This window comes from Micropterus dolomieu, linkage group LG01 (assembly GCF_021292245.1).
Source record: "Micropterus dolomieu isolate WLL.071019.BEF.003 ecotype Adirondacks linkage group LG01, ASM2129224v1, whole genome shotgun sequence".
In the NCBI taxonomy this organism is placed as follows: domain Eukaryota; kingdom Metazoa; phylum Chordata; class Actinopteri; order Centrarchiformes; family Centrarchidae; genus Micropterus; species Micropterus dolomieu.
The window spans coordinates 38,392,869-38,415,640 of NC_060150.1; the positions used below are offsets into that span (position 1 = coordinate 38,392,869).

At 40.6% G+C, this 22,772-nt stretch overlaps 1 protein-coding gene across 1 annotated transcript in view; it reads right to left on the reverse strand.

The window, feature by feature from the left end:
- ptprn2 (protein tyrosine phosphatase receptor type N2) overlaps positions 1–22,772 on the reverse strand; it is a 138,535-nt gene that overhangs the window by 33,289 nt on the left and 82,474 nt on the right. The window contains exon 11 of the mRNA XM_046071941.1: positions 19,591–19,655. Within this exon, the coding sequence (XP_045927897.1) occupies positions 19,591–19,655 (65 nt within the window). The remainder of the gene's footprint in view (positions 1–19,590; positions 19,656–22,772) is intronic.

A 22,772-nucleotide genomic window follows, 5' to 3' on the forward strand; every position in this document is an offset into this window, starting at 1 on the left:
TGTGGGATATGCCCGCCTGATTTTCCGAGGCTCGGAAGAATGTGCAGAAGCCCCACTACCGAGTCCTTTCAGCGTCTCTGTGCCAATGAAAAGAGATGGGGAGGTGGTGGGGTTGGGTTTTTTGCGATCATTTAGTTAAGGCTGAGCCCCTCCTTATATTCAGCAGCTCAGGAGTCCCCGTCCATTGCACATGTCATATCCACTGGTTGCTATAGCGATGCCTCCACATGTTGTCGACAGTGAATGTTCAAGGAGCGATGCCTGGCTAATAGGCTTGCGGACCGAGGGGCGATATGAATGGACATAGGGGCTAGACACTCATTTGTTGAGCTACTAGGGGTCTCTGTGTTCCGTGTGTGAATTGCTGTTTTCTCAGGCTTCCCTTTTCCTCTGCTCCCTCTCCCAGGGATTCAGTTATGTGAGCAGAATGAGGGAGATGGGGCAGTCTATTCTTCAAAGTAGGCTTTTGCATTCAAAGCTGAAGTGAACACTATAATAAGAGGCTACCTCACAGTACAGTAGTTGTAAACTATATGAATGCTGCATGGGACACTGGGTGCAGTCAGAAAAATGCTCAGCCTAAAGGAAACTGTGTATAATTGGGTAAGTCTTTTGACTGCTTTCCTCCAAGATCTGCCGGAATGCAGAAAAAAGGAGAGGAAAATTGCTCGTTTAACACGTTTTAAAGATAAAACTCACCAAAAAAGCTATCCTAATTAGCAATCAGTCTGAAAAAAAAGATTGATCCAATGGAGAGCAACAGCTGCACTTAGCAGGGAGAGAGAGAGAGAGAGAAAGGGGGATTATGGAGAGCACAGGGAGAGAAAAGGAGAAAGAAAAAGAAAAGGGGCGGTGAAGAGAGGAGAACAGGGGTCCTGTCAAATGCAGATGACGAGTCTTGGGTGGGGGTGGGGGGGTGGGGGGGGGGGTTGTGTGACGGGGGCTCTCCAGTTTATTTTTTCCTTTCAGAGAGCACCCCCTCCTCTTCTCCATTGTCCCTCTGTGTGACAGCTGGAGTTGGCAATGTGAAGGGGAGAACAAAAACGAGCTCGCTGTCCAGCCTGGGTCCGTGGCCGCATTGGACGCCACCCCACCTTCAAAAAGCAGAGCCAACCAGGCGGCCCGCAGGGACAAAATCTGAAGCAGAACACACTGTAACTGACTCAACAATTTTTTCAGCTTCCCCAAAACTCTCAAATGCTAGACCTTGTGTATGACGCTGCTGCAAAATTGAAATTATCTGTGCATTTTGTTATTTTATGCTGTTTTTGTTTCTTTAAAAAAAAAAGAGAGAGACCAGGAACTCATTTTTTTCCTTCCTTATATGTCACAGAGTGACACATTCACGTCATGCTTTCTGCACACTGGCATCCTCGTTTATCAGGAATAATTCAGAATCCAAATTCAGTTTTCTCGCCTGCAAGAGGGCACTAAAATGGTCCGACCACCTGTCGTCTGAGTGGCAATTTGTTTTCATCTTGCAGCATTCCATTCGAATGCAAGAAAGAATCGGCTACAGTTCTTGCTGTTGCACGAATGCAAGATAGCAGATACCCTAGTCACCCACCTGTCTAAATCCACATTCATCCAAACAAGGGTATTCCCCCCTGACACTGCAGTGGATTGAAAAAAAAGAAGAAAAAAGAAAATGTCTACCAAAAACCAGACACCAGCTTCACGTGCTCTTTGAAGGAAAGCCTGACTTTGGCACCTGTTGTTTTCCATTACTTGAACCTTGCGTAAATGGACACATTTTCACACATTTCAGCCACTACCACGCAAGACACGGTACGATTTCACAACTCATGTCACATCCTACAGCGAGGCCAGTGCTAATGGTTATCACACCAGGGAGGTTTGACGTGCATCGATTCATTTCAACAAAAACCTACAAGCAGTCAAATTCAGGAACATACTGAAGTCACTCTTATGGTCACTGGCGATTGTGGATGCTGTCACACCTGTGTGTTCCTCCAGTAAGTACTTCCTTGGGGTAACACATGTTCGAACAGTCGGCAGGAGTCCTGCCAGGCTAATCTGCGCTGCTCCGGTGTTTGCCTCCATGACACACTTCACATTTCTAATAAATAAGATGGAAAAGCGGTGAGCGTGTTTAAACAATGGGAGAAAGAGGTATGCGGCACTTCACCACGTCGCAGAGAATGTCATGATCAAGTGCACTACCTGAGATGTAGAGCACACATCAATTGATGCTCATGCATGTGAGTTGAAAAAAGGAGAGGAAGAGACAAATAATTTGCTTTTATATTTGCTCGCACCTACAGGCTGCACATATTTACTATCCCTGTGTGTGCGATCTGAATATACATGCACAGGTGTTAGTAGGTCTTTCCAAAAGGCACATACCATACACATACAATTCATTTACCTGCAAGGAAAACCTTGAATGGACACAGAAAAGTCAGAGATTGTAATATATTTGAGCAAACAGAAGAGAACAGCAGCCTAGTAGCACACTGAGCCTGTTGTCCACATACCAATCACACTATAATGACATCAGTGAGAGGCTGATGCTGTTTACACCACAGTGCTGCACAAGAAACCAACAGCTGCAATGTGTACCTGCAGATGTAACTAACGCGTGATACCGTTACACCAAAAATAGTCAGGATTTTTGCTCGGCTCTTTGAAATGGGGTGCAATAAATTATTCATAATAATATCTGAGCGAGACTGTTGCTGCAGCTCCATTTGGGAAGGTGTTGGAGGATTAGCTTCGAACTATAATGCAGAGAGAAATGTATGCAAAACAAAACACATTGGAGTGTTCTGGGTCTTTTTTTTATCAGATCCACCAGCTGTTATTGTTATTGCTGAAGTGATATTACAAGATGTGTGAGAGGAGACGATTTAGCCTTCTCTGGGTTTATACACTTTGCTTTTAAAATGTTCCCTTCCCATGCTCATCTTTAACATTTATACTGAAACAAAGCTCTCATAAAGGCAGAAGCCAAAGTTTGGTTTTAAAGTCTGTCTATTTGGATTCACAGTACAGAGATGTCATTTTGATATATTGCTAGTTGTTACACTCCAGTTTGATTTTGCACTTATACTGAGATAAAACATAAAAGGCGACACTTTGCTCTCCCGTCTAAACTCCCTCTTAAACATCACTTAAGGTGCAGAAACTTGTCTGTCAGAAAGTCTTAAATGCATTGTGTCTCGGTGAGTGTGTGTGTGAGAGAGAAACACCATGTTTCCTAATGGATGATGTTCAAAGACGCAAAAAGGTCCCATTTCTGGGTTTTACGTGAAACATTTGAATTGCTGTGTCTCATGCACATCACTTGCTCAGAGCAACCATTCAAAGCCTGTGTGTGTGTCAGCCATGTCATTCTGGTGTTTTCCCCAGATGAGCTTGTTCAAATAGGCCTCTTTCTTATGTGAATCCCAGCCCAGGCATTGCCCATGCCAAGTAGTTCAAAGCAGTAAACATCAAGGTAAATTCTATGCCTGTCATCTTAACTATATTTAAAGCAGCGAGGCAAACCCACACACATGCACAACAATGTGTACTTCAAAAAACTGATGTGGCATCATAGCCTGGAGTAGAAAATCACACCGTATTTGTAAAATGATAGAAAATGTTGTAATCTAGGAGGAAGTGATACATATTTAGTGCTCATTTTAATTGCTTTACATGTACAGTGTGTAGTTTTACTGATGATTCATGATAGGTTAGAGCAGGCCACAATTATGGATTTATCTGTATTAGAATTGAATTTACTACACAAAATTATTTTTTTTTAAACAATTTAGATGCTAAAAAGACAACTGTTGCTAGCAGAGTATGTCAGCTCTAGTTACAGTAGCTACCTAACTAAGCTAACATTAGCTCCATTGGTTGGCTGAAAACGCGGCCTATAGCTGCCTTTTACATGTTTCTAGCTGACACATTTTAAAATAAGAAGCTTGTAAAAGAGGTCTTAAATATGCACTTGATGGTTTCACATGCATAATATTTTGCTAAAAGTCAGGGGCTACAGCTACATGTCCCAGGCAAAAAGAGAGTATCCTCACCATTTGAAAGAGACAGCATTGTTCTTGCATTGCAGTGTAGAGCTAGTTATTCCCAGTTAGGGTGACCATATTTTGGTTTTCAAAAAAAGAGGACAGTTGGTGCAGATGGCAGACGGACACCCGCAATAGGTGGAAGGCTGGGGCTGGGGGGGATTTAAGTAATTGGTGACACCATGGAAATGTGTATGGTGGGGAGCAACTGTTATTGAACTTTAATAGGGCCTACTCGTGGGCTTTTAGACTGCTAGCACCTTTATTTGACACTGACACGTACGTACCAGCTTTGCAGGTCATGCATTCTGCTTCACATGCACACAAACACACACACAATTTATATTACAACAATCATTTTACTAAAATAGAACAAGGGGAACATATTGCTTTCAAGAAGAGAAGTGGCAAAAGGAGCAAATATTTGTACAATGGCATCCTGGATCTGGCTAAATCTACATCTGTTAGGAGGCACTATATCAACTTAGGGAAATAACTAGTATATATTTGTGTATTAGCACAACTTAATAAAATAGAACATTTAATGTTAGTATAATACTAATATATTTATAGGTTACAATTTATTTGTCTTATGTCTGCCTACAGATTGTTTATAGTAGGCCGATTTGTAACATTTCAACACCTTATTGATATTCAACAATTCAACTGATTTACACTTTTCTGTCTTTTTCATGTTTGATAAGGGCTAATGTGTATTCATTATAATCTGGCCAGATTGCAAGTGCAAGAAAAAAGGTCTACATGGGGGTCACTTTCTAATTTGTTATCGCTAAGTGCTAACTTGTCAATAATCATAACCATTCATGATGAACGAGTTCAACCTTTTTTAATGTCGCACCCCATCCAAGCTGTGATTGGTCGGTTCGAGAAAAGTGACAATGATAAGCAACTTTGTGCACACGGTTGGATAAAAAAAAGCACTCAGTCTTCTCCCTACTCCATTTCCCTGCCGGTGGAGCGGCAGATTGTGAAGTGACGCAAAGAGTAAAATATAATAGTGCCCTTACTGGTCAAAGCAATGCAAAAACGCACAAAATGAATGCCGAAGGTAGAAAGCAAACCCGAATCCCGGGAAATGTTTGAGCGATATTGAGGCTGGATGCATTTTTTAGTTCCCAAACAGAGGACATGTCTGGGAAAAATACAACGTATGGTCACCCTAGTCCCAGTGTAACAAGTATGATGTGTTTTTATTTTCAACTATTAAGACCCTAACCCGAACAATCACATAAATTAAACTTGAATCAAAAAGCTTTTTAGACTCTGTTGCCAATAAAACACACAAACACTCATTAGAGTGGTTATTTTAGTTGAAGAGTATCTTAAAATTTAAACTCTGATCTTCTCTAGATAAGTTAATTACACACAAGACCAAGCTGTCAACTATGTTTGCGAAAGCTGAGTTCATTTATTCAATCTTTTTTTTGGTTTGTTTGTTTAAGGTGCAGCCTTAATTCCCAACTGGTTTTTATTCGACAGTAATGATCCTTTCTACCTGCAACTGTGTTGACAATAGCAATATGTCTGACAGGGATAATGTGCATGTTTGCTGAAATGCCAGCCAAAATAAATTAAACCAAGTTAGCAAATGGTGCTCATGCCTAAAAATTAAAGTAAAATCAACTCACCGTGCACCGTGGTCTGAGGAGGAGTGAATTCCGCTCAGATTTGCATTAATCACAATGACAAGAATTATTTTCAAGATGTAATTAGTTTTTGATGAGGGATATTATGATACTGTAGGTGAAAAGTCATTAGACACCAAATAAAATGGTCAGGTCAAGAATGTGATCCAGGTTTGCTAAAACACAACCCAATCCCTAAAGGTAATTGAAGGTAATACATTCTATTGTGTTAAAAGATAAAAGAAGAACCGCCACTAAAAATCTCATCCAACACTTCCACAGTCAAAAACAGCAAGGAAAACACCAAGGTTTTAATTGTTTTGTTTGAATAGAATCCACACTACTTTTAGACTATTATGTTCTCTGCAGGCTTTTTTTTTATCTTCGGGAGAGATAAAACTGCAATTAATTTTGAAAGGGGGGAAAACAGTGAGACAATACATCAAGTCACACATGAGTGGTGGCAGGCAGGGATATGTGGGCTGCCGCGGAATAACAGAGGTAGTCAGAGGTAGCATTCATAATTGAAACCCCAGTCACAAGAGACTTAGTGGGCTGGGAGACTCTGATACTGAGACTGACAGTAAAGGGACAAAGAGAAGTGTTCAGAGGTGAGCGCAGAATAACTTCATGGGTTCAGTAGGATGTGTCCTCTCCACACCTGGATCCACATACATCTCAAAGCCTCTGAAACACAGTGGGGTTGAATTCAATTGTCCGAAGAGTTCAAATTCCGCCACAATCTCAGAAAAATGTGGAAGAGCTGCTGTTGGGGATTGAAGTAGGGTCTTGTTGGAGGAGTTCTTTTTCTAGTGCACCCTCCAAGCAGCTGAATCAGTGCGCTACCTTACCTCATTTTAGTAATACCGGGAGCTTGATAATGGCTTGATTAAAGAAACCTGGGGTGTCTGGAACAAAAACCTAATCTGACATAGTGACCATCTCAAAATATATTATTGTTGTACTGCATGATCCCTACTTACCTTTAGTTCAGGCTGAATTACAGGTACAAAATTGTACCTTAAACTGTCAGGAACTACTCTGTACCCTTTTACTAGATGAAAAGGTATGCTTGTGTGGCTCTCTATGTTGTGTCTGCTGTTAGGACCTCACTACATGGTGAGGTCTGCAAGTGAAAAGCAAAGCCTTAACAAGACGGCCTTCAAGTAAGCAAAGAAGCCTTAACAAAGAAATAGCACCAAATCCCCTCAGGTTCTGAGTGTGAGATTTAAGTTTGAACCCCAATCCTGGATTCCTGCTGGACGAGCCCTGTGGGAGTTCAGGGGGACTCCTGTGGTGCGGCCATTACGTCACTAATCCTACACTTTCTTTACGAAGAGAAGGGTAACTGCTGCTCCCCGCTCTCTTCCAACTCAATAGACTCAGCTGTTTTCCTTGTGTTAGTGCACTTTATCAGCCAAAAGTCCTGTAACACGGTTGTCAAATACAAGTTAGGTTTGTATAAATGGACAATTATTGTGTCATGCCTCGGTACTTAGGATTTTATGTACCTTACTTTGTGTGACTTTTTTGTCTCTCTTCCTTGACTAACCTACATACACCTACATATATACCTCATATAGCTTAGTAGCCTAACCCCAGTTGTGCTCCACGCCACCCTGGTGAGGAAGAGTAGAGTGCGTCCTCCATTTTGGTTTGTTTCATTATGGATCCACCCACGTGGCTATGGTCCTCCTGGTTGTGATGGTCTGTGCGTGGATTTATCCTTCACTGTCCACCTTATTAATTTAAAATAGTGATATTGGGACATTTCTAAGTGGACAGATGCTTTTGAGACTGTATTCACGTTTTGGTTATTGGACCCCAGAGTGGTGCCCTGTAATTATTCATCTTTATTAATCATTTTAGTTATATCAATAACTATATTAATTTAAATAAATATATTTGATATTTGCTAATAATCAAACCTGCCCTAACCCGCCTTTCGCCCGATGTCAGCTGGGATTGGCTCCAGCCCGCCGTGACCCTGTACGCAGGATAAGCGGTTGACGATGGATGGATGGATGGCAAACCTGCCCTACCACATTCCTACAACAGTGCTAAGATACATGAAAAATATCCTAGGACTTCCCACTCCAGATGACCTTCCGTTTGTGTTCACACTAAGGTTAGCAATGCACTTAAAATGAATCAAATCTCAAGGGCTGCTGAACTGCTGTTGAATGTGGAGTCCCCCCTGTTTTTTAACAGGGAAAGCTACTCAAAACAACTGGAAACATAAAGCCTATAGCAGTGGTTCTCACATTGGGGTCCTGGCACCCCCAGGAGTCCTTGAATGATTTATTTTAGTTATTATCCCATCCATAAATAACACAATGTCAGAATGTATGACTGTATCGGTCATGAGACTTACTGTAAAAAAACATCTAAAAGCAAAAATCCTATCATATGGATAACCCTGGGTGCGTGGTCTAATTTGTGTCAATTTAGGGGTCCTCGATGTGAAAAAGTTTGAGAACTACTGGCCTAAAGTACTTCGGCTGAAACACGACCAATCAAATAGCTCCATTGTTCAGTTACAGTAGAGGGTGTGTTGATGGCTGGCTTTCCACGTTTGACACTCAACACTTTTTTATGGTTGCATTTCTACCACCCTAATACAATTTGTATTTAAATTGCCCTCCTGAGAATGCCTCTCAAGAGATTAGTAGATACTGATTTTTTCCAGTTTATACTAAATGAAAACATTATACATTTCTGATCACACTGGATTAACTTTATTGGAAAACCAAAGCCACGTGTCTCTAACTGTACCCGGGTGTTGCTGGCAGCATATTTAGGCCGCATGCCTGAGCATACGCCCCGATGATAAGCCACAGCTTGTGTAAGTGAAGATATAGATGTAGAACCACAGGAGCCAGCGCGTGATAGGCTAAGGGTCGTATTCCTGTAAATGCACACAGCTCCAGCCTCATAAATTCTCATCAGTGTCTTCATTAAACATTTTCCCCTGTTATCACCATGACAACGCCGGCCCAGCAGACGTCCACAGGGAGAGGCGTGTGTGCCTGTGTAACCCCGTGGGTTACTTAGGGGGTAACTTGGCACAGACGCCAACACCCCATACCTCTCCTACAGACTCACTCTTACTATAGGGACGAAGGGGGGGGATTGTGGAGTGGCAGGCAGCCAGGAACGCTAGATCTGTTCCACAGCGATCTCACTTGACAGGCACTGGCTGTGTCTGGACTGGAGGCAAGCGCTCTGATTTCTCTCTTTAATTACTGCAAATCGGAGGAGCCACAGCCCATGCTAATGAAGCCACACCAATCAGCTGGGGAAGAGTCAGGGCCCTCGTGCTGCAAAACAATCCTCTGCACGAACAGAGCTGACACTCTGCATGCCCGGCGCCGCAGCCTCCCTGCGTGTGTCTCGCTGTCTGTCTGTCTCACAGCTCCAGCAGATTTATAAGAGTAGTCTGCCCCCGAGCCAAAGCAAGCAGCGCTGCTCGTCGAAAGATACCTCTGTGAATCCCTAATGAGACTGCTGCCACAGCTGTAGTGCGGTATCAGCCGCCTGTTTGCCGCTCACATCGCTTCACACCAAAACCTCTGACAACAATATAAAGTATAGCTGATCAGAAATTCTGAAGGCAGAATTAATTATGATTTATGTCAAGATTTTGATGGCTCTGTAACGTAATAATACATTGAAGGCTCATTATTGTAAATGCATATAATCAATCTAGCCTATTTTCACCCACAAACATAATAACACTGTATGGCTTTTTGTGAAGCTGAGATGATGTCTTTTTTTACCCACGAGTGAATAATGTAATGAATAGTGATTGACATGTGATTGTATGTGTTGATGGACCTGGATTGCCAAGATCCTTTTGCCATTTGTTATTTCCAACAATGAAATGAAATTAGTTCTTGGTGTTGATGAAAAATGAAACATATTATGTATTCTTCTTCCTCAAAATTATACAGATTAGTCGCTAAGTGGGAGACGTTTAGTTTGTTGACTCATTCGTCCGTGTTCTAGATAAAATATAGATGAATATGCAATGTTTGGATGAAACGGTGGGAAACAATTACAAGACAAATCAGGGTAATATACAGTATTTGTCACTGACTGTATCATTACTGTTTGAAATATTCTTGTTGTTGTGTCTGCCTTTAAGCTGCATTCATGTAACTATGCTCTGGTTTTCATGTCTGCATGATTCAGGCGTGATGTACTTGCAGTAGCTTCTGTTTATGAGCAGAGAATCCTATTTTTCACATCCACCTGCACCGCGCCGGGTGTTATATGCATCTGTGCCTTGACCGCTAACACCTGACATGATGAGCATGTTTGTGAATGTAAATAGGCATGTTGGCAACCATGTACACATGGACATGACTGTGATATGTAAAGCAAAAGTCCTATCACAGCAAGATGCTTTTCCAGTTCACAGAAAACTATCAGCATCTGATCTTCGCCACAGCTTTTTACTTCCATATGTACGCCACATTTGCAATGATTGCTTCATATATTAGGATAGAAGACAACATATATTACAGCAAACACATTAAAGAAATATCTTCAGTTCATGGCTAAAGGGCCTAATTAATCTCAGGTACTGAATGCTGCCAGATTAATGGTTATTGGACTAAATTCAATAGCAGGTACAGATCCAGGTAAAAGAAAAATCACAGTTTTATGCCATAGTTATTGTTGCACTCCAGAGAAAATTATGTATCTACAAATTTGGTTTATTAGACTTAGACTTTTAGACTTAACTATTAGAAAAACTGAAGGATTAAGGATACAATTCTTCTAACTTTAAAGATAAATAAATCATTTAAAACTCATTTGAATACGTAAAACTTTAATGTCCCAAATCTGAAAACAAGGCTGTTCTTCTTAGCTGATGAAACATTTTGGACTTATTTATATACAATTTTACAGTTTTCTTATCTGAGTTATCTGAAAGAAACACTTACTTTGATAAAAAAAATATATATATTGTAAGGGGATCTGGTAAGCAGCCATTTCAACTGAAATCCTATGTGTTAACATACAGAATATTTGTCATTTAAATATTGATTGCCATGCCTAAATATTGCGGCATACATAACACAACATAGCACTTCCAAACAGCCAGTGGATGTACTTAAGCCACTTAAAAGCGGAGTGGTCTAGTTTCATTTCATGCTTTATCGCCACAGATGGAAGATTTTCATACCCCCTCACAAGTCAAGGTCATCATATAAAAGACCATAACAGCTCATCAAGCAATTTAGTTGACCTTGCCATGCTTAAAGTAACTAGCAGTTACAGCAGGATTCACAATTATAGTCAATTAAAGTCAATAAAAGATGATATGACAGTTGATTACATTTAATTTACTGAGTGCAAAGTGGTTTCCGTATTGTGCGCTCACTGAGCAATAATTCATTTACTGCTTCACACCAACCACAAACTCAAAATGTTGTGTTTGCTAAAAATACTGCTATGCCTAATTTATACATCACGATGAACCTATGACTGCAGTATATTCTTAAACGTTTCATTTTTACTGAATATCACATCTATGAACAAAGATAAGAATTATTTCTGTTTAGTGCTGGGATTGCTACTTGACAACCAGTGCCCTGCCACTACCATAGGATTGACATTTTTTTTTCAGCAGCAAAGTCTGCCAAACCCTCGTCTCACCAACTCTATACAACTGAAAATGTCCTCAAATTTTTTACTGCACTTCCAACAACTAAACCATAAGATACTCTGGAGTGAATGTAATCAAACAAATACTAGAACCCTAATTTTGTTGTGATGTTTAAACAATTTCCATGGGCCACTGGTTAGCCTGCAGCGATGGCTTTTTCTGCTGCTGTCAGTGCTAAGGTGCCAGATGCGCTAGGCAAACAGCCGCATGATAAATGGCAGAAGGTGAGAGCTCTGTGGCCGTGACCGGGAGCACCCTGCCCCTGCATCCCGCTGCCAGTCCCTTGGCATGCAGCTTGTCAGGCCAAATGGCAGCCACATCCCCCTTCAATGCTGACATTTAAAAACCTCTGCCATGCTATCCAGCTGTGGACACCGCAGGTCCCCCCCTACCCTCCGCCTCCCCCAGGCAACCAGCCCCCAACCCCACTGCTGCTGCAGCCAGACACCACTCAACAAATTAGCATAAACAGACAAAGCTTTTGTTCAAACAAGTGTGGCATTGTTCCCAGTGAATGTGCAGAACAATGTCATAACTTAAAAGTTACCTAATGCTTCAAAAAGGGGGCAGATTACTTAAACCAGGTGTATTGTTTGAGTCAGGCAGTTCTTTAAAGTCAAAACACAAGAACCACACATGGGGTTATAATCTCCGCCATCAGTTAACTGTTAACTAAACTTCTACTAAATCAGAGTGTAGCGGCTCTGTCCTGCTCTTTATTGGATTTGAGGATGTTTACACGCCACCAACACCAGCCAAACTCGCTAGCTGAGACAGTGTTATGTTTGCCAAAAACACCAGTTAGTCGTCATCCAAGGCATTTTCTAGGATGATGACGTTTAAAGTGAAAACGTACTTTTTCAAAATACAAACAATAGAGCATAAATCCAACGGCTGAGCAGGATGTTCAGTTCACGTTAAAATAACAGTCTGATCTTACATTTTCTCTTATGATACTTGGGCTGACTAGTGCTAAACTGCAATAGAAGAACAATGCAGTTTATTTCTGTCTTCTTTAGGGTGAGGATGCTAACATTTGCCGGGGACATGGATATTTAGCCTCAGTCTGTTAGATATGCAGCCATCTAGTGCATATTTATGAGCCTTATACAGGATTCTCATTTAAAAATGAGTCAGCATGAAACATTAAAAAGTCCGTCTGAGCGTTTTCAACCGACTCATGAAGCTAACGTTAGCTGGCTAGCTACAGCTGATAAAAATCTGCCAGTGACAGTTGACATTGCAGTCTGCAAAAATTAAGAATTATAAGTGGTGAATTTGCCATTAATATCATTGTTAACTGCATGTACCATGCAAGAATGGAAACCTTGATGTAGCAACAGTAATTAAGTATTCTCTTATCTTATATAGGATTATTGTGTGAACATTTGGTTCAACCTTTATTTTGAAAAGAATAATTAGGACAAGACCCCAGGACCCTGTACGCAGGATAAGCAGTTGACGATGGATAGATGGATGGATGGAATTACGACAAGAGGTCCAAACCCTGAATGAAAGTTCATGTTAGAGACTTCATTGATTATTATTTTCACCCATTTAACATTCAATAACAAATACTGTGTATGTGTACATATTATTCAGACTTCTACCCTGAATGTCAGGATTAATTACTGTTACTTTAACTGTGTAGTTTTCTTACTCAATTTCTGTGGAAACCACAGCAAAGCTACTATGACTAAACCAGAAACAACAATCTAAACCATGAAGAGTAAACACCAGGTTTTGGTGGCAGCTTGTCAGAGTCAAAGATCAAGGGCCTCTCTCTCTCTGGACTCAAAATGTTCTACATAGAGCCAGAAATACATTGTAGAAGAGGCAGCATTTAAAATCCCTCCACTGACAGTAGCCTCAACTGTCCAAAATGCAAAGCAGCTACACAACAAGGACATGTTGCATTTTCAGAACTGATCCAGCTAAAAAACTCTCTCATCTCTTGCTGCTACTATGTTTTTATTAAAAGTATTGCCCTCTCGACCTACAACATGTAAATATACCGTTACCAAAAGTCTATTCATTTACTATTGTGATGTTTTGCTTTGTAGGATTATAGGACACATTTTAGCAGTTGAAAACATCAACTAGTTTTGATGTTTTTATGTAGACTAATGGGGGGGAACTGTGTAAAACTCCATACTACAGCTGCTACACTTCGATTAACCTCTTTCTGTCTGATTTTACATACTTCTATTTCACTTGCTTTTTATTTTATTGCCTTTAAATGACCTTAAATGACACATGGTGCACATTTCTGCACTTTTAAGGGCACATATTGAGGCTTATAAGTTGCTTATGATTTTGAGACCTGCATTTGCACGATACAGTCCTTAGTTTTGGTTAATGGGCAACTTGTTTTGCATGTAAACCAAATGTAGGTTTGATTAAATGTTTTGATTATTTTCTGACATTTTAAAGACACAACAATTGAAAAATTTATGAAGTAATGAAAATAATTGTTAGTGGCAGCCCGACTCTATCCAGAAAGAAGCCTAGAACACAAGACCTTCTAGCTTTGAAGAAATAATACTAACCTCTAAACTAGTTATTGCAGGAAATCAGACTGACTGAGAAGAATGAATGTTTGAATGCACTGAACATTACAGATTGATGATTTATAAAAGTGTTAGAGTTTTCATCAGTGGATTTTGCTTTAATTTGATCTAAATCTCCATAACACCTTCAAGGCCACGTTGGCCTTGAGCTGCTTCTTTTTTCTTTTCTTTTTTTTTTACAGAAAGAGATGCGTAGGCCAGGAAAAAAAAGTATCTTATTTAATTCCTTACAAAAGGTGCAGGAATTGCCCTTCACAAGCTGAGTAAAAATACCACCGTCAACTATACACAGTAACCATACCTCTCTTTAACAAAGGCAGCGGAACATAAAAGAAGCAAAAGGTAGGAGAGTAAACACTTTACATTCTGACACTCATTAAAAACAGACAAGTCCACCCTTACCCAAGGGAAAGCACATGTCATGATATAGAGAGAGGCAAATACCAAACTGCATGGCACAGTATCAAAGGCATTTCTACAGTCCAAAGGTCAGATGATGGTAAAAGGTTGCAGAGAAACGGAGCTGGTGGATGGTCTTTCATCAGTGTGAGGCAGCTGGAGTCTCCTAAGAGGCAGTGTTACTCAGGGCTGCAGGCACAGTGGGGCTGCTCCAATATGACATTTCACATCCAGATCTGCCACAGTAATGGCATTTTAGCCACTTTTAAAACAGCCAGATTGGCCTTCCTGCACTGCTGAAATTTTTATGGGCTGCAATTTTTTCATTGTTTGGGTTTATTACAGTGTCTGAAGGAGATTGGATAGGTTGTCAATGTGGAAAAGGCAATTGAGGGCCAATGAGGACTTGGCTGATATAGATACACACATAAAGTACACATATACGCACTGTACAACACAGGGATGGGTAGAAAATATACCCTGCAGTGCAACCAAGCCACTATTATTTCCTCTGAGAAGCTACTTTCACACTTAAATGAGAATAAGAGATCGACATTAACATTAGAATATATTTTTCTCATCTTGTGATTCTTAAAAAAAATATCTACTTCAAAAACCAACACATGGAAATATGTTTTGAAGTAAAGCATATACCCGTCCCGTTACAAGATCAATTTGGACAACTCTTATCACAGTTATTTATTTCAGCCTGTGTGTGTCTGTCTCTTTTCCCTGGTAGGAAATGGTCAGTGTTGTGGTTTTCCTTTGAAGTCCCCTCTGAAATTATTTGTCCCATTTACTCGGAGGAATTGCATCCACTGATGGTTGTACATTGTATTTGTTGTCGAGTGGTATATGCTACAATATTCAGACTTTGTTAGATTAAAGGAAAGCAAAATGCGCTGATATTGCCCGACCATGCGCATAATATAAAAAATGTGGAAATAAATATTCATGTGAGTGTAGCAGCAAAACAAAATGCAAATTTAAAGTCATCGTTCCTGAACCAGAAGTTATTGGATTCTACTGAGTGCATTAAGGGTGACTGTATAAATGTAGTTTTTGTTGCTCAAGTTTTGTATTTTAATATGAAAATGACACATAATGATAAGGTGAAGGGTCATCAGTCTGCGGTACATTATATCAAATGTCCATTTGTAACAGAAGCAGGGACAAACACTATACCAAGATTTAAAGACTCTACAGTGAGGCTCTATTTGCTTGCTTGCTTGTGCTGATTTAAATGCTAAGATTAGCATGCTAACATTCTCACAGTGACAATGCTAACATGCCTATGTTTAGCAGGTGTAATGTTACCATCTAAGGTGTATAAAATACCATGTTCACAATTTTAGTTTAGTGTGCTAACATTTGGTAATTAGCACACATATGATGGGAATGTGACTAGTTTTGCAGGTATTTTGTCATAAACCAAAGAAAAATTTAAATTCTGACTTTGTGGTGGCTAGAGGAAAAGTTATTGGATTCATCGTCTGTCTATCTATCAAAATGCTGTGCCAGTCCATCCTGTCAATGCTGAGATATTTCAGTCTGACTCACCAACTGACAGATTGACATTATCATATCCAGAAACATGATGCAAGCATTGCTAATAAATATAAATACTAAAGTTATGTTCATATTAACACAAACATAACATACCTAACAGAAAGAGGCACCATTGCTATTTAAACTAATTAAACACCAGGATTTAAACATGTATAAAAAAATAGGACGATAGTAAGTACGTAGTTGTAGTAGGCATATTTCTGTACACTAGTTTGGTGTTGTCATGTTGAAATTCAGTGTAAAACACGTTGGAGGCTGGCCAAATTTGAGGTTGATGATATTACACATTCAATTGTTCAAATTGAACAAATACATATGATCATACTCAAAACCTGATGCACAGGAAACAGATGTGTCTTTGCATTAATTACGGCACAGGATATTGGAAGGAAAGCCTTTAAATCCATTGGGAGGGGTCATCATTACATGTGACCTTTCTCTGAGATGGGTTTTGCCTCTGTGCCTCTGCACTTAGTACTTTCATTAGTAATATAATGTGAGCTTTTCGGCCACCATAACACGGTGGCATTCTCCAACAGCCACTCCAGAGTGACACATGACAGGATAACTTCACCTGCATCCACCTTCATTATGCAGCTAGAGTAGAAATCAAATGCAACGCAAAAAGAAAGAAAATCAACGCAAAAAGAAAAACGTACACTTACTGTAAACCAATTACAACTACATTAAATACAAACACCAAAGCCATGCACATCTTAATACTGTACACACAAGCTGTACATTCGTGCATGCATACACACAAACAATACACCCAAGCACAATGTAAAAACTCCCTGCCTGCAATATATTATTTACTTTTAGTGGTTGAATAATCAGTTGACATGCCGCTCAGGGAATTCTATGCTTAATAAGTGCCTCTTCACATAAGCAGTTTGCCTGAGTTATCTCAGACATGAGACCGCTGTCAAAATGTCAATGAATCTCAATTTAACTTCCAATTTAATCACACAGGCACCAGGTAGGCTGAATGTGGAGAGGCATCCATATCGCAGAGTATTTGGAAATATCGGCATGAGGAACACAGATCTGGGAAAACATTAGCATGGATTCTTTACAGATGCACTATTTAAAATGTTTAATTTAATAAAAAAATAAACTCAGGTATATTTTACACTCTGAAAGAAAATGTTGATTTGAAGCCTGTGCTACATGAGGCAGTATTCTCTCAGCTTCTGTCTTGGTGGAGTTTTGTCATCTCAGCTGTCAAAACTGTCACACATTCTATTTTTTTAATACTTAATTTTTAATCCAGAGGAAAGCTTCTGCACACTCATATCAGTGTGAATCTTTATTAGCAGATCAAGGTTTCAGTCATTAAGACCTTGATTAGGGCAATATTAGCAGAGACATATTTAACCTCAGAAAATAGTTTTTGGGATTAACCAGCCATAGACCAGCCATGCTGTGTCTATGGCTGTGTCTATGGTGCGAGGGATGCACAGTCACTGAGCACTGCGTCTTTTAGGTGTGGTATCATCTGCCAGGACTTATTTCCACACTTAGAGCACTAAGTGTCTGATAATAGCATGGATATATGTATTTATATGTATGGTTTCATGCAGTATGAATACAGACAGAGGAGCCAGCAGCTGCAAAAGCTGTGAAGAGGGCACATCACCCATAAACTTCTTCTCACTTCATTTCTTTTCCCTCCTCACAGTTTTTCACACACATTTATAGGTCTCACAGATTGCTGTAAGAGGACCTCCATTTGCCTTTCAGGTTTCCACAAGAGTGGAGGTCCCACTTGGGAAACAGCTGTTAAGAAAAAAAAAATTCTCAGAAAATACATTTCTTATGCCCCACACAGACTTCCCTGTGATCTATAATGGAGTAGATATTGCTCAGCCTATTGATTGATGTCTCCTTCCCCCTAATTTGACATTTGCTTATCCTGGTCCGCATCTACTGCTATTGACGTTCGCTCTATCTGGACATCTTCCTAAGCTGTTTTGTCATTTGTCACCTCTTAAATAAAAAGGGATTGTCAGAACGGGTTGTCAGCGATAAGACTTAATGATGCCAACCACATTGTTGATGGTTTGTCTGTGAAAAGCATGTGCTTAGCTTAATTTCCCACTCTATACCTCTTATAAATTCACTGAGCCAATTTTACCCAGAATATTTCTATTTTTGCCACTAAGAAGCAGGCTACAGGAGACCCATTCTGCAACCTCTAGCAGGCATTCACTCATAACTGTGGTCAAATTACTGTACATTTACTGAAAGCAGGCTTTTGGTTTAACACCTTTTAAACTAATGTATTTGAAGAGCCCACTCCACAGGCTCTCCTGTCAAAAGCTACTATTTTGCCCAACTTACCCTCAACTCTCCACTTCTTGGATACAAACTGGTGAGATCAACACATCCACATTAGAGCTGTTGCTAATAAAACGCCCTCTGAGTGGGTTTTCAGCATTTATACTTTGCCAGGTCTTTATTTGTAGTACAGTAAATGCCGTGCTTCCTTAACATGCATTTCTACAAACACAGTCTGGCGCAGATTTTCTCCCCATGAGGTGGAAGACAGATTTTTCCTTTCCTCCCTCCCTCTTCCCATCCATCCCTCCCTCACCCTGGCTCCTGCAGAGAGGCTATTATTGCAGCTAATTATCTACAAATAGGCCCAATATGACAAACACAGCCCTGTACCAGTGCTGGCTAAGCGCAGGAATCAGTCTGAGTGGGAATAAAAGAATGAAAAGGAGGCGAGGAGAGGCAGACAAAGAACAGGACAAAAGTCACAGTGAAGAAAGAAGAAAAAAAATGTGAATCAGAGATAATTGAGAAAAACGTGATAAAGACACAATATGGAATAAGATGAGAGAAAATGTGGTGCTAAAAAAGATATAAGTGGGAGGCAGATGGGCGAAGAAAGGCAGTGACACCAAAAGGGAGACGGCATAGAAGGGACTTACACGGGAAAATGATCTTGTCTATACAGTGTGTGACGGTTGTTGCCATTGGCAACTGTCCTGCGATGCACAGGCCACATCCATTTAGCTCCCAGCATGCCTCATGATCAGGGCAGCTCAGGGGTCTAAGGCTGTCTGTCTCATTTCCATAGAGAAACTCATTTACCAGGCAAGCATGGAGGGCTATGATGCATCAATGGGTGCTTGATTAGATCCTTACCGCTGATACATATGAATATTTATCAGTGTTGAATGAATACACATTTACTCTCCTTTCATCTGGATCATCCTGAGTGTCCTCCTGCTCTCCTCTTAATTTTTTCCAATGAATATGTCACAGGAGCATCGGGGCTCCCGACAAAGTGACAGCACTCAAGATAATCTGGTTATTGTTGCTCTGCAGCGATGATCAACACTTACTTTAAGTTTCACAAAATGCATCAGGCTTTTGTCTTGTTGTGTTTTCTTTGCTATGGTGACAACAGCTCTCAGAGACCTAAAGGAAATGAATACGTGGGGCGGTAATCAAAGCATCACACTTAAAAGGATGTGTGTTTGGAATTCATTGCTGCTGCAGATTAGTGTTTGGCTGCACAACTGAAGCTGCAGGTGTGATACGAATGCCAAGACAAGTAGGAATCACAGAGTTATTCCTGTCCCATGAGCTCAAACACAGAAGACACACAATCACAAGCACACCCACTCACTCTTTTTTTCTTCTTACACACTGAACAACGGGTATTTTTAGTGAGTATGACTTACATCACTAACTCCAGCCTCCACTATCTTCAGGCCTGTCTCCTTCTCCAGCTGCTGCTTCTGTTGGACTGCACGGGAGACAAAAGCAGAGGAGGTGTTGAGTATGAGCAGATTTTTCTGTTCCTGAGGCAGAACAAGTGGTCACTGGAACTGAGAATGATGCAATGTATGTAACAGCATGAGTCAGATGTCAAACTGGTCATAGAAAAGGCCCAGCCCACACATACACACAGAAAATCTTTTTCAAGAGGAGAAGCAAAACAATCTTCAGGGTAAGACCAAGCAGGTTAAACCTGCAATCTATTGAATGGCCAGCAAGGGGCGACTCTTCTGGTTGCAAAAATAAGTCCAGTTCCATTAGAAATAACAGTAAAATGACCCTACTTCACACCTGATTTATTACCTCCGTAAACACTTTCCTAATGAGTTTATAGTCTCAATCGCTAGTTTCAAGTCTTCTTCAATACAACATCATTTTGTATATTATGGTCCCATTTAGAGGAAAATAGACCATTAAGCAGAGTATGCTTCAGGGCGGCGTTATCTATGATTGACAAGTTGTTACCATGGCGACCTGTCAATCAGGCTAGAGTGACTCATACCCACGGCACTGTGTAAATTTAACCAGCGCCGCTGAAAAAGCGTATTAGGAGTTGGCTGTTCACTTTCTCTGGTGAGTACATTTAGTTTTAAGCATGTTGTTCGCTAGATAAAGTTGTCAGCCCTGTTAAAATGACAGTTAATGTGAATTACAGACACACTTAGTTAAGCAAGCTAGCTAGCTCCACACACGGCCGTTAGCTCCACCGTCTCGTCCAAATATGGTCACATCCGGTGCCGCTGGTTGCAAAAACTCAACATGGTGGCGCTCTATCTATCTATGTTTACATGCTGATGTTTACACTGGATTTATGGTTTCTACAAGGGCTTAATGGGACTAAGATTGATTTATTGTTCTCATTGATATTACCCCTGCAAAACTAGACAGAGGTACCCTACCTGATTAAGTCGTATCACACTTGAATTATCTTCCCCACAGTAATTGTGTCTATGTTGTTTCATTTAACTTGTGATATGCACGATGGCGGGACTGATCATCTTGTTTTGTGACTGAATATGGGACTTTGTTTCTTTCACTGTGATAGCGAGCAGGGGTTGCAATGAGCAGAAGGCTTGCAGCGGAGGTGGCTTGGGCCTTGCTAGATGTGTGTTACTAAAAAGGAGACAATAACTAAGCCTTTTTACAATGTCCCTGCTGACCAATAATAGTTCCTGCAGTTCCCACATTTCTGTACCTGCCTTGTGTTGTCTAAATTAAGCTTTAGTGGGTATAATGTTCACCTTGATAACTCTCTTAGTTTACCGTGTTAGCATGCTAACATTTGCTAATTGGCACTACACAAAGTACAGCTGAGGCTGAATGTCATTAGTTTTGTACTGGACAAACTGAAATTATGATCTGATGATGGGGCTAGATGAAAAGGCACCACAGTTATTGCAATCCATCCGGAAGGAGTCTGTCCCAAATTTTATAGCAATTCATTCAGTAGTCGTTGAGATATTTCACACAGAATCTCACGATGTCGCTTGAGGAAAGGTAAGGAGATCATCAAAATCATTGGGCTTCATCCCCTGGGAAACAATAAATGTCAGTACAAAATTTCACAACAATCCATTGATTAGTTGTTGAGATATTTCTGGACCAAAGTGGTGGAGTGACCGACACCGCCGTGCTGCCACTATGGTTAAAAATATAAAATATACACAAAAGTTTACCAGTAAAAAGGACTGTTATCCTCACACACGTTGAGTCAGACATACTGAAGATTACCAGGAAGCTGATGAAGTGCTTGTAGATTCACAGCACACAATAAGTTGAGCTCCTGCCTTTGTTCTTGCAGTAATTAATACACCACCCAAGTTTGATCCTGAGATCTATTGATCTAATCAAATATGGCATGCTATTTCCAAAGCTTTGTTCATGAAAGATATTATCATGCAAATCAAACCAAAGTGAGGCAACGTTAAATATCCATCGTTCAAGATCACACATTTCGCCGACTTTTTTCCCCCTCTTGTGCTTAACGTCCCTTCCTCACTTTGATGGAGACATTTATATTGAAAAACAAAATCAAAGGGGCCTTAATAGATTATGCCAAATTATCGTGAAACCGAAAAATGGAGCATAATTTTAATTGAGTTTGTTAGCATGTGAATGTGATTGGTAATGGGGGAAAGGAAAAAAGTGAGAGTTAAAGAGAGAAAGAGAAAGAGTGCAGGTCCTTTAAATCCCATTTCCCCAGATGAAGGCTATGCAAATGACCCTGAAGAGCTGAACCCCACCTCGCACTCCAAATTCGGCAAGGGCCTGTTTAATTAGTATTTTAATCTATCCCAATGATTCCACTCAGTCCACAATGTATGCAGCATTCCATCTAATTAAGCACGCTACTTTTAGGATAATCATCCATCTCCCTCGCTCTGCTTCTCTCCCCTTTTCTCTTTCTGGTTATTAAGGATCCTGCAAACATTGATCATCTCGTCATCTCATCAACACGGCAGCAAAGGGGACATTTTAGGTGTCAGCCAGGGTTTTTCTGAAGAAGCAAAAGGGAGGCGGCGAGCCCTAGAAAGGTCACATATACATTCAAAGTCTCTAATTTAGAGCAGTACATAAAAAGAAGTAGACAAGAGGAGGAAAAAAGAAAATCCACTGCCATTAGTGAGAGGAGAAAAGTCTTCCACTGGCATGTCTACACTCACTTTCATTTCATCCTGTATTTAGTCACAGCAGACATATTGCCTCTCCATAGATAGCTACCTGCATGGTCCTGGTGCTTTCTAGGAGGGGGGTAATGAGCGAGGTAATTGGGCCCAGCTGCGTAAGGTCGTAGGTGGTAGAGGGAGGCGAAGCTGCTAAAAGGTCACACAACGTTTTGGTCCTAATGAGGACCCCTCTGGTGTCGCAAAACACCGTGAGTCAAACTACGAAAGATTAGTCGGGAATCGACACACATACACGTCACAGCAGCTGCAGCTCGGGGTTTTTGAGTGACAAGCTGACATTAACCATCTTATGGCGAAACCAAAGAAGCCTGAAGGTCAGTATTTACTTGTGAATCAAAGCTGAGGACTCTCCAATCAACATGAGAGAAAGGACGTTCGCACAACAGCCACTTTAAATG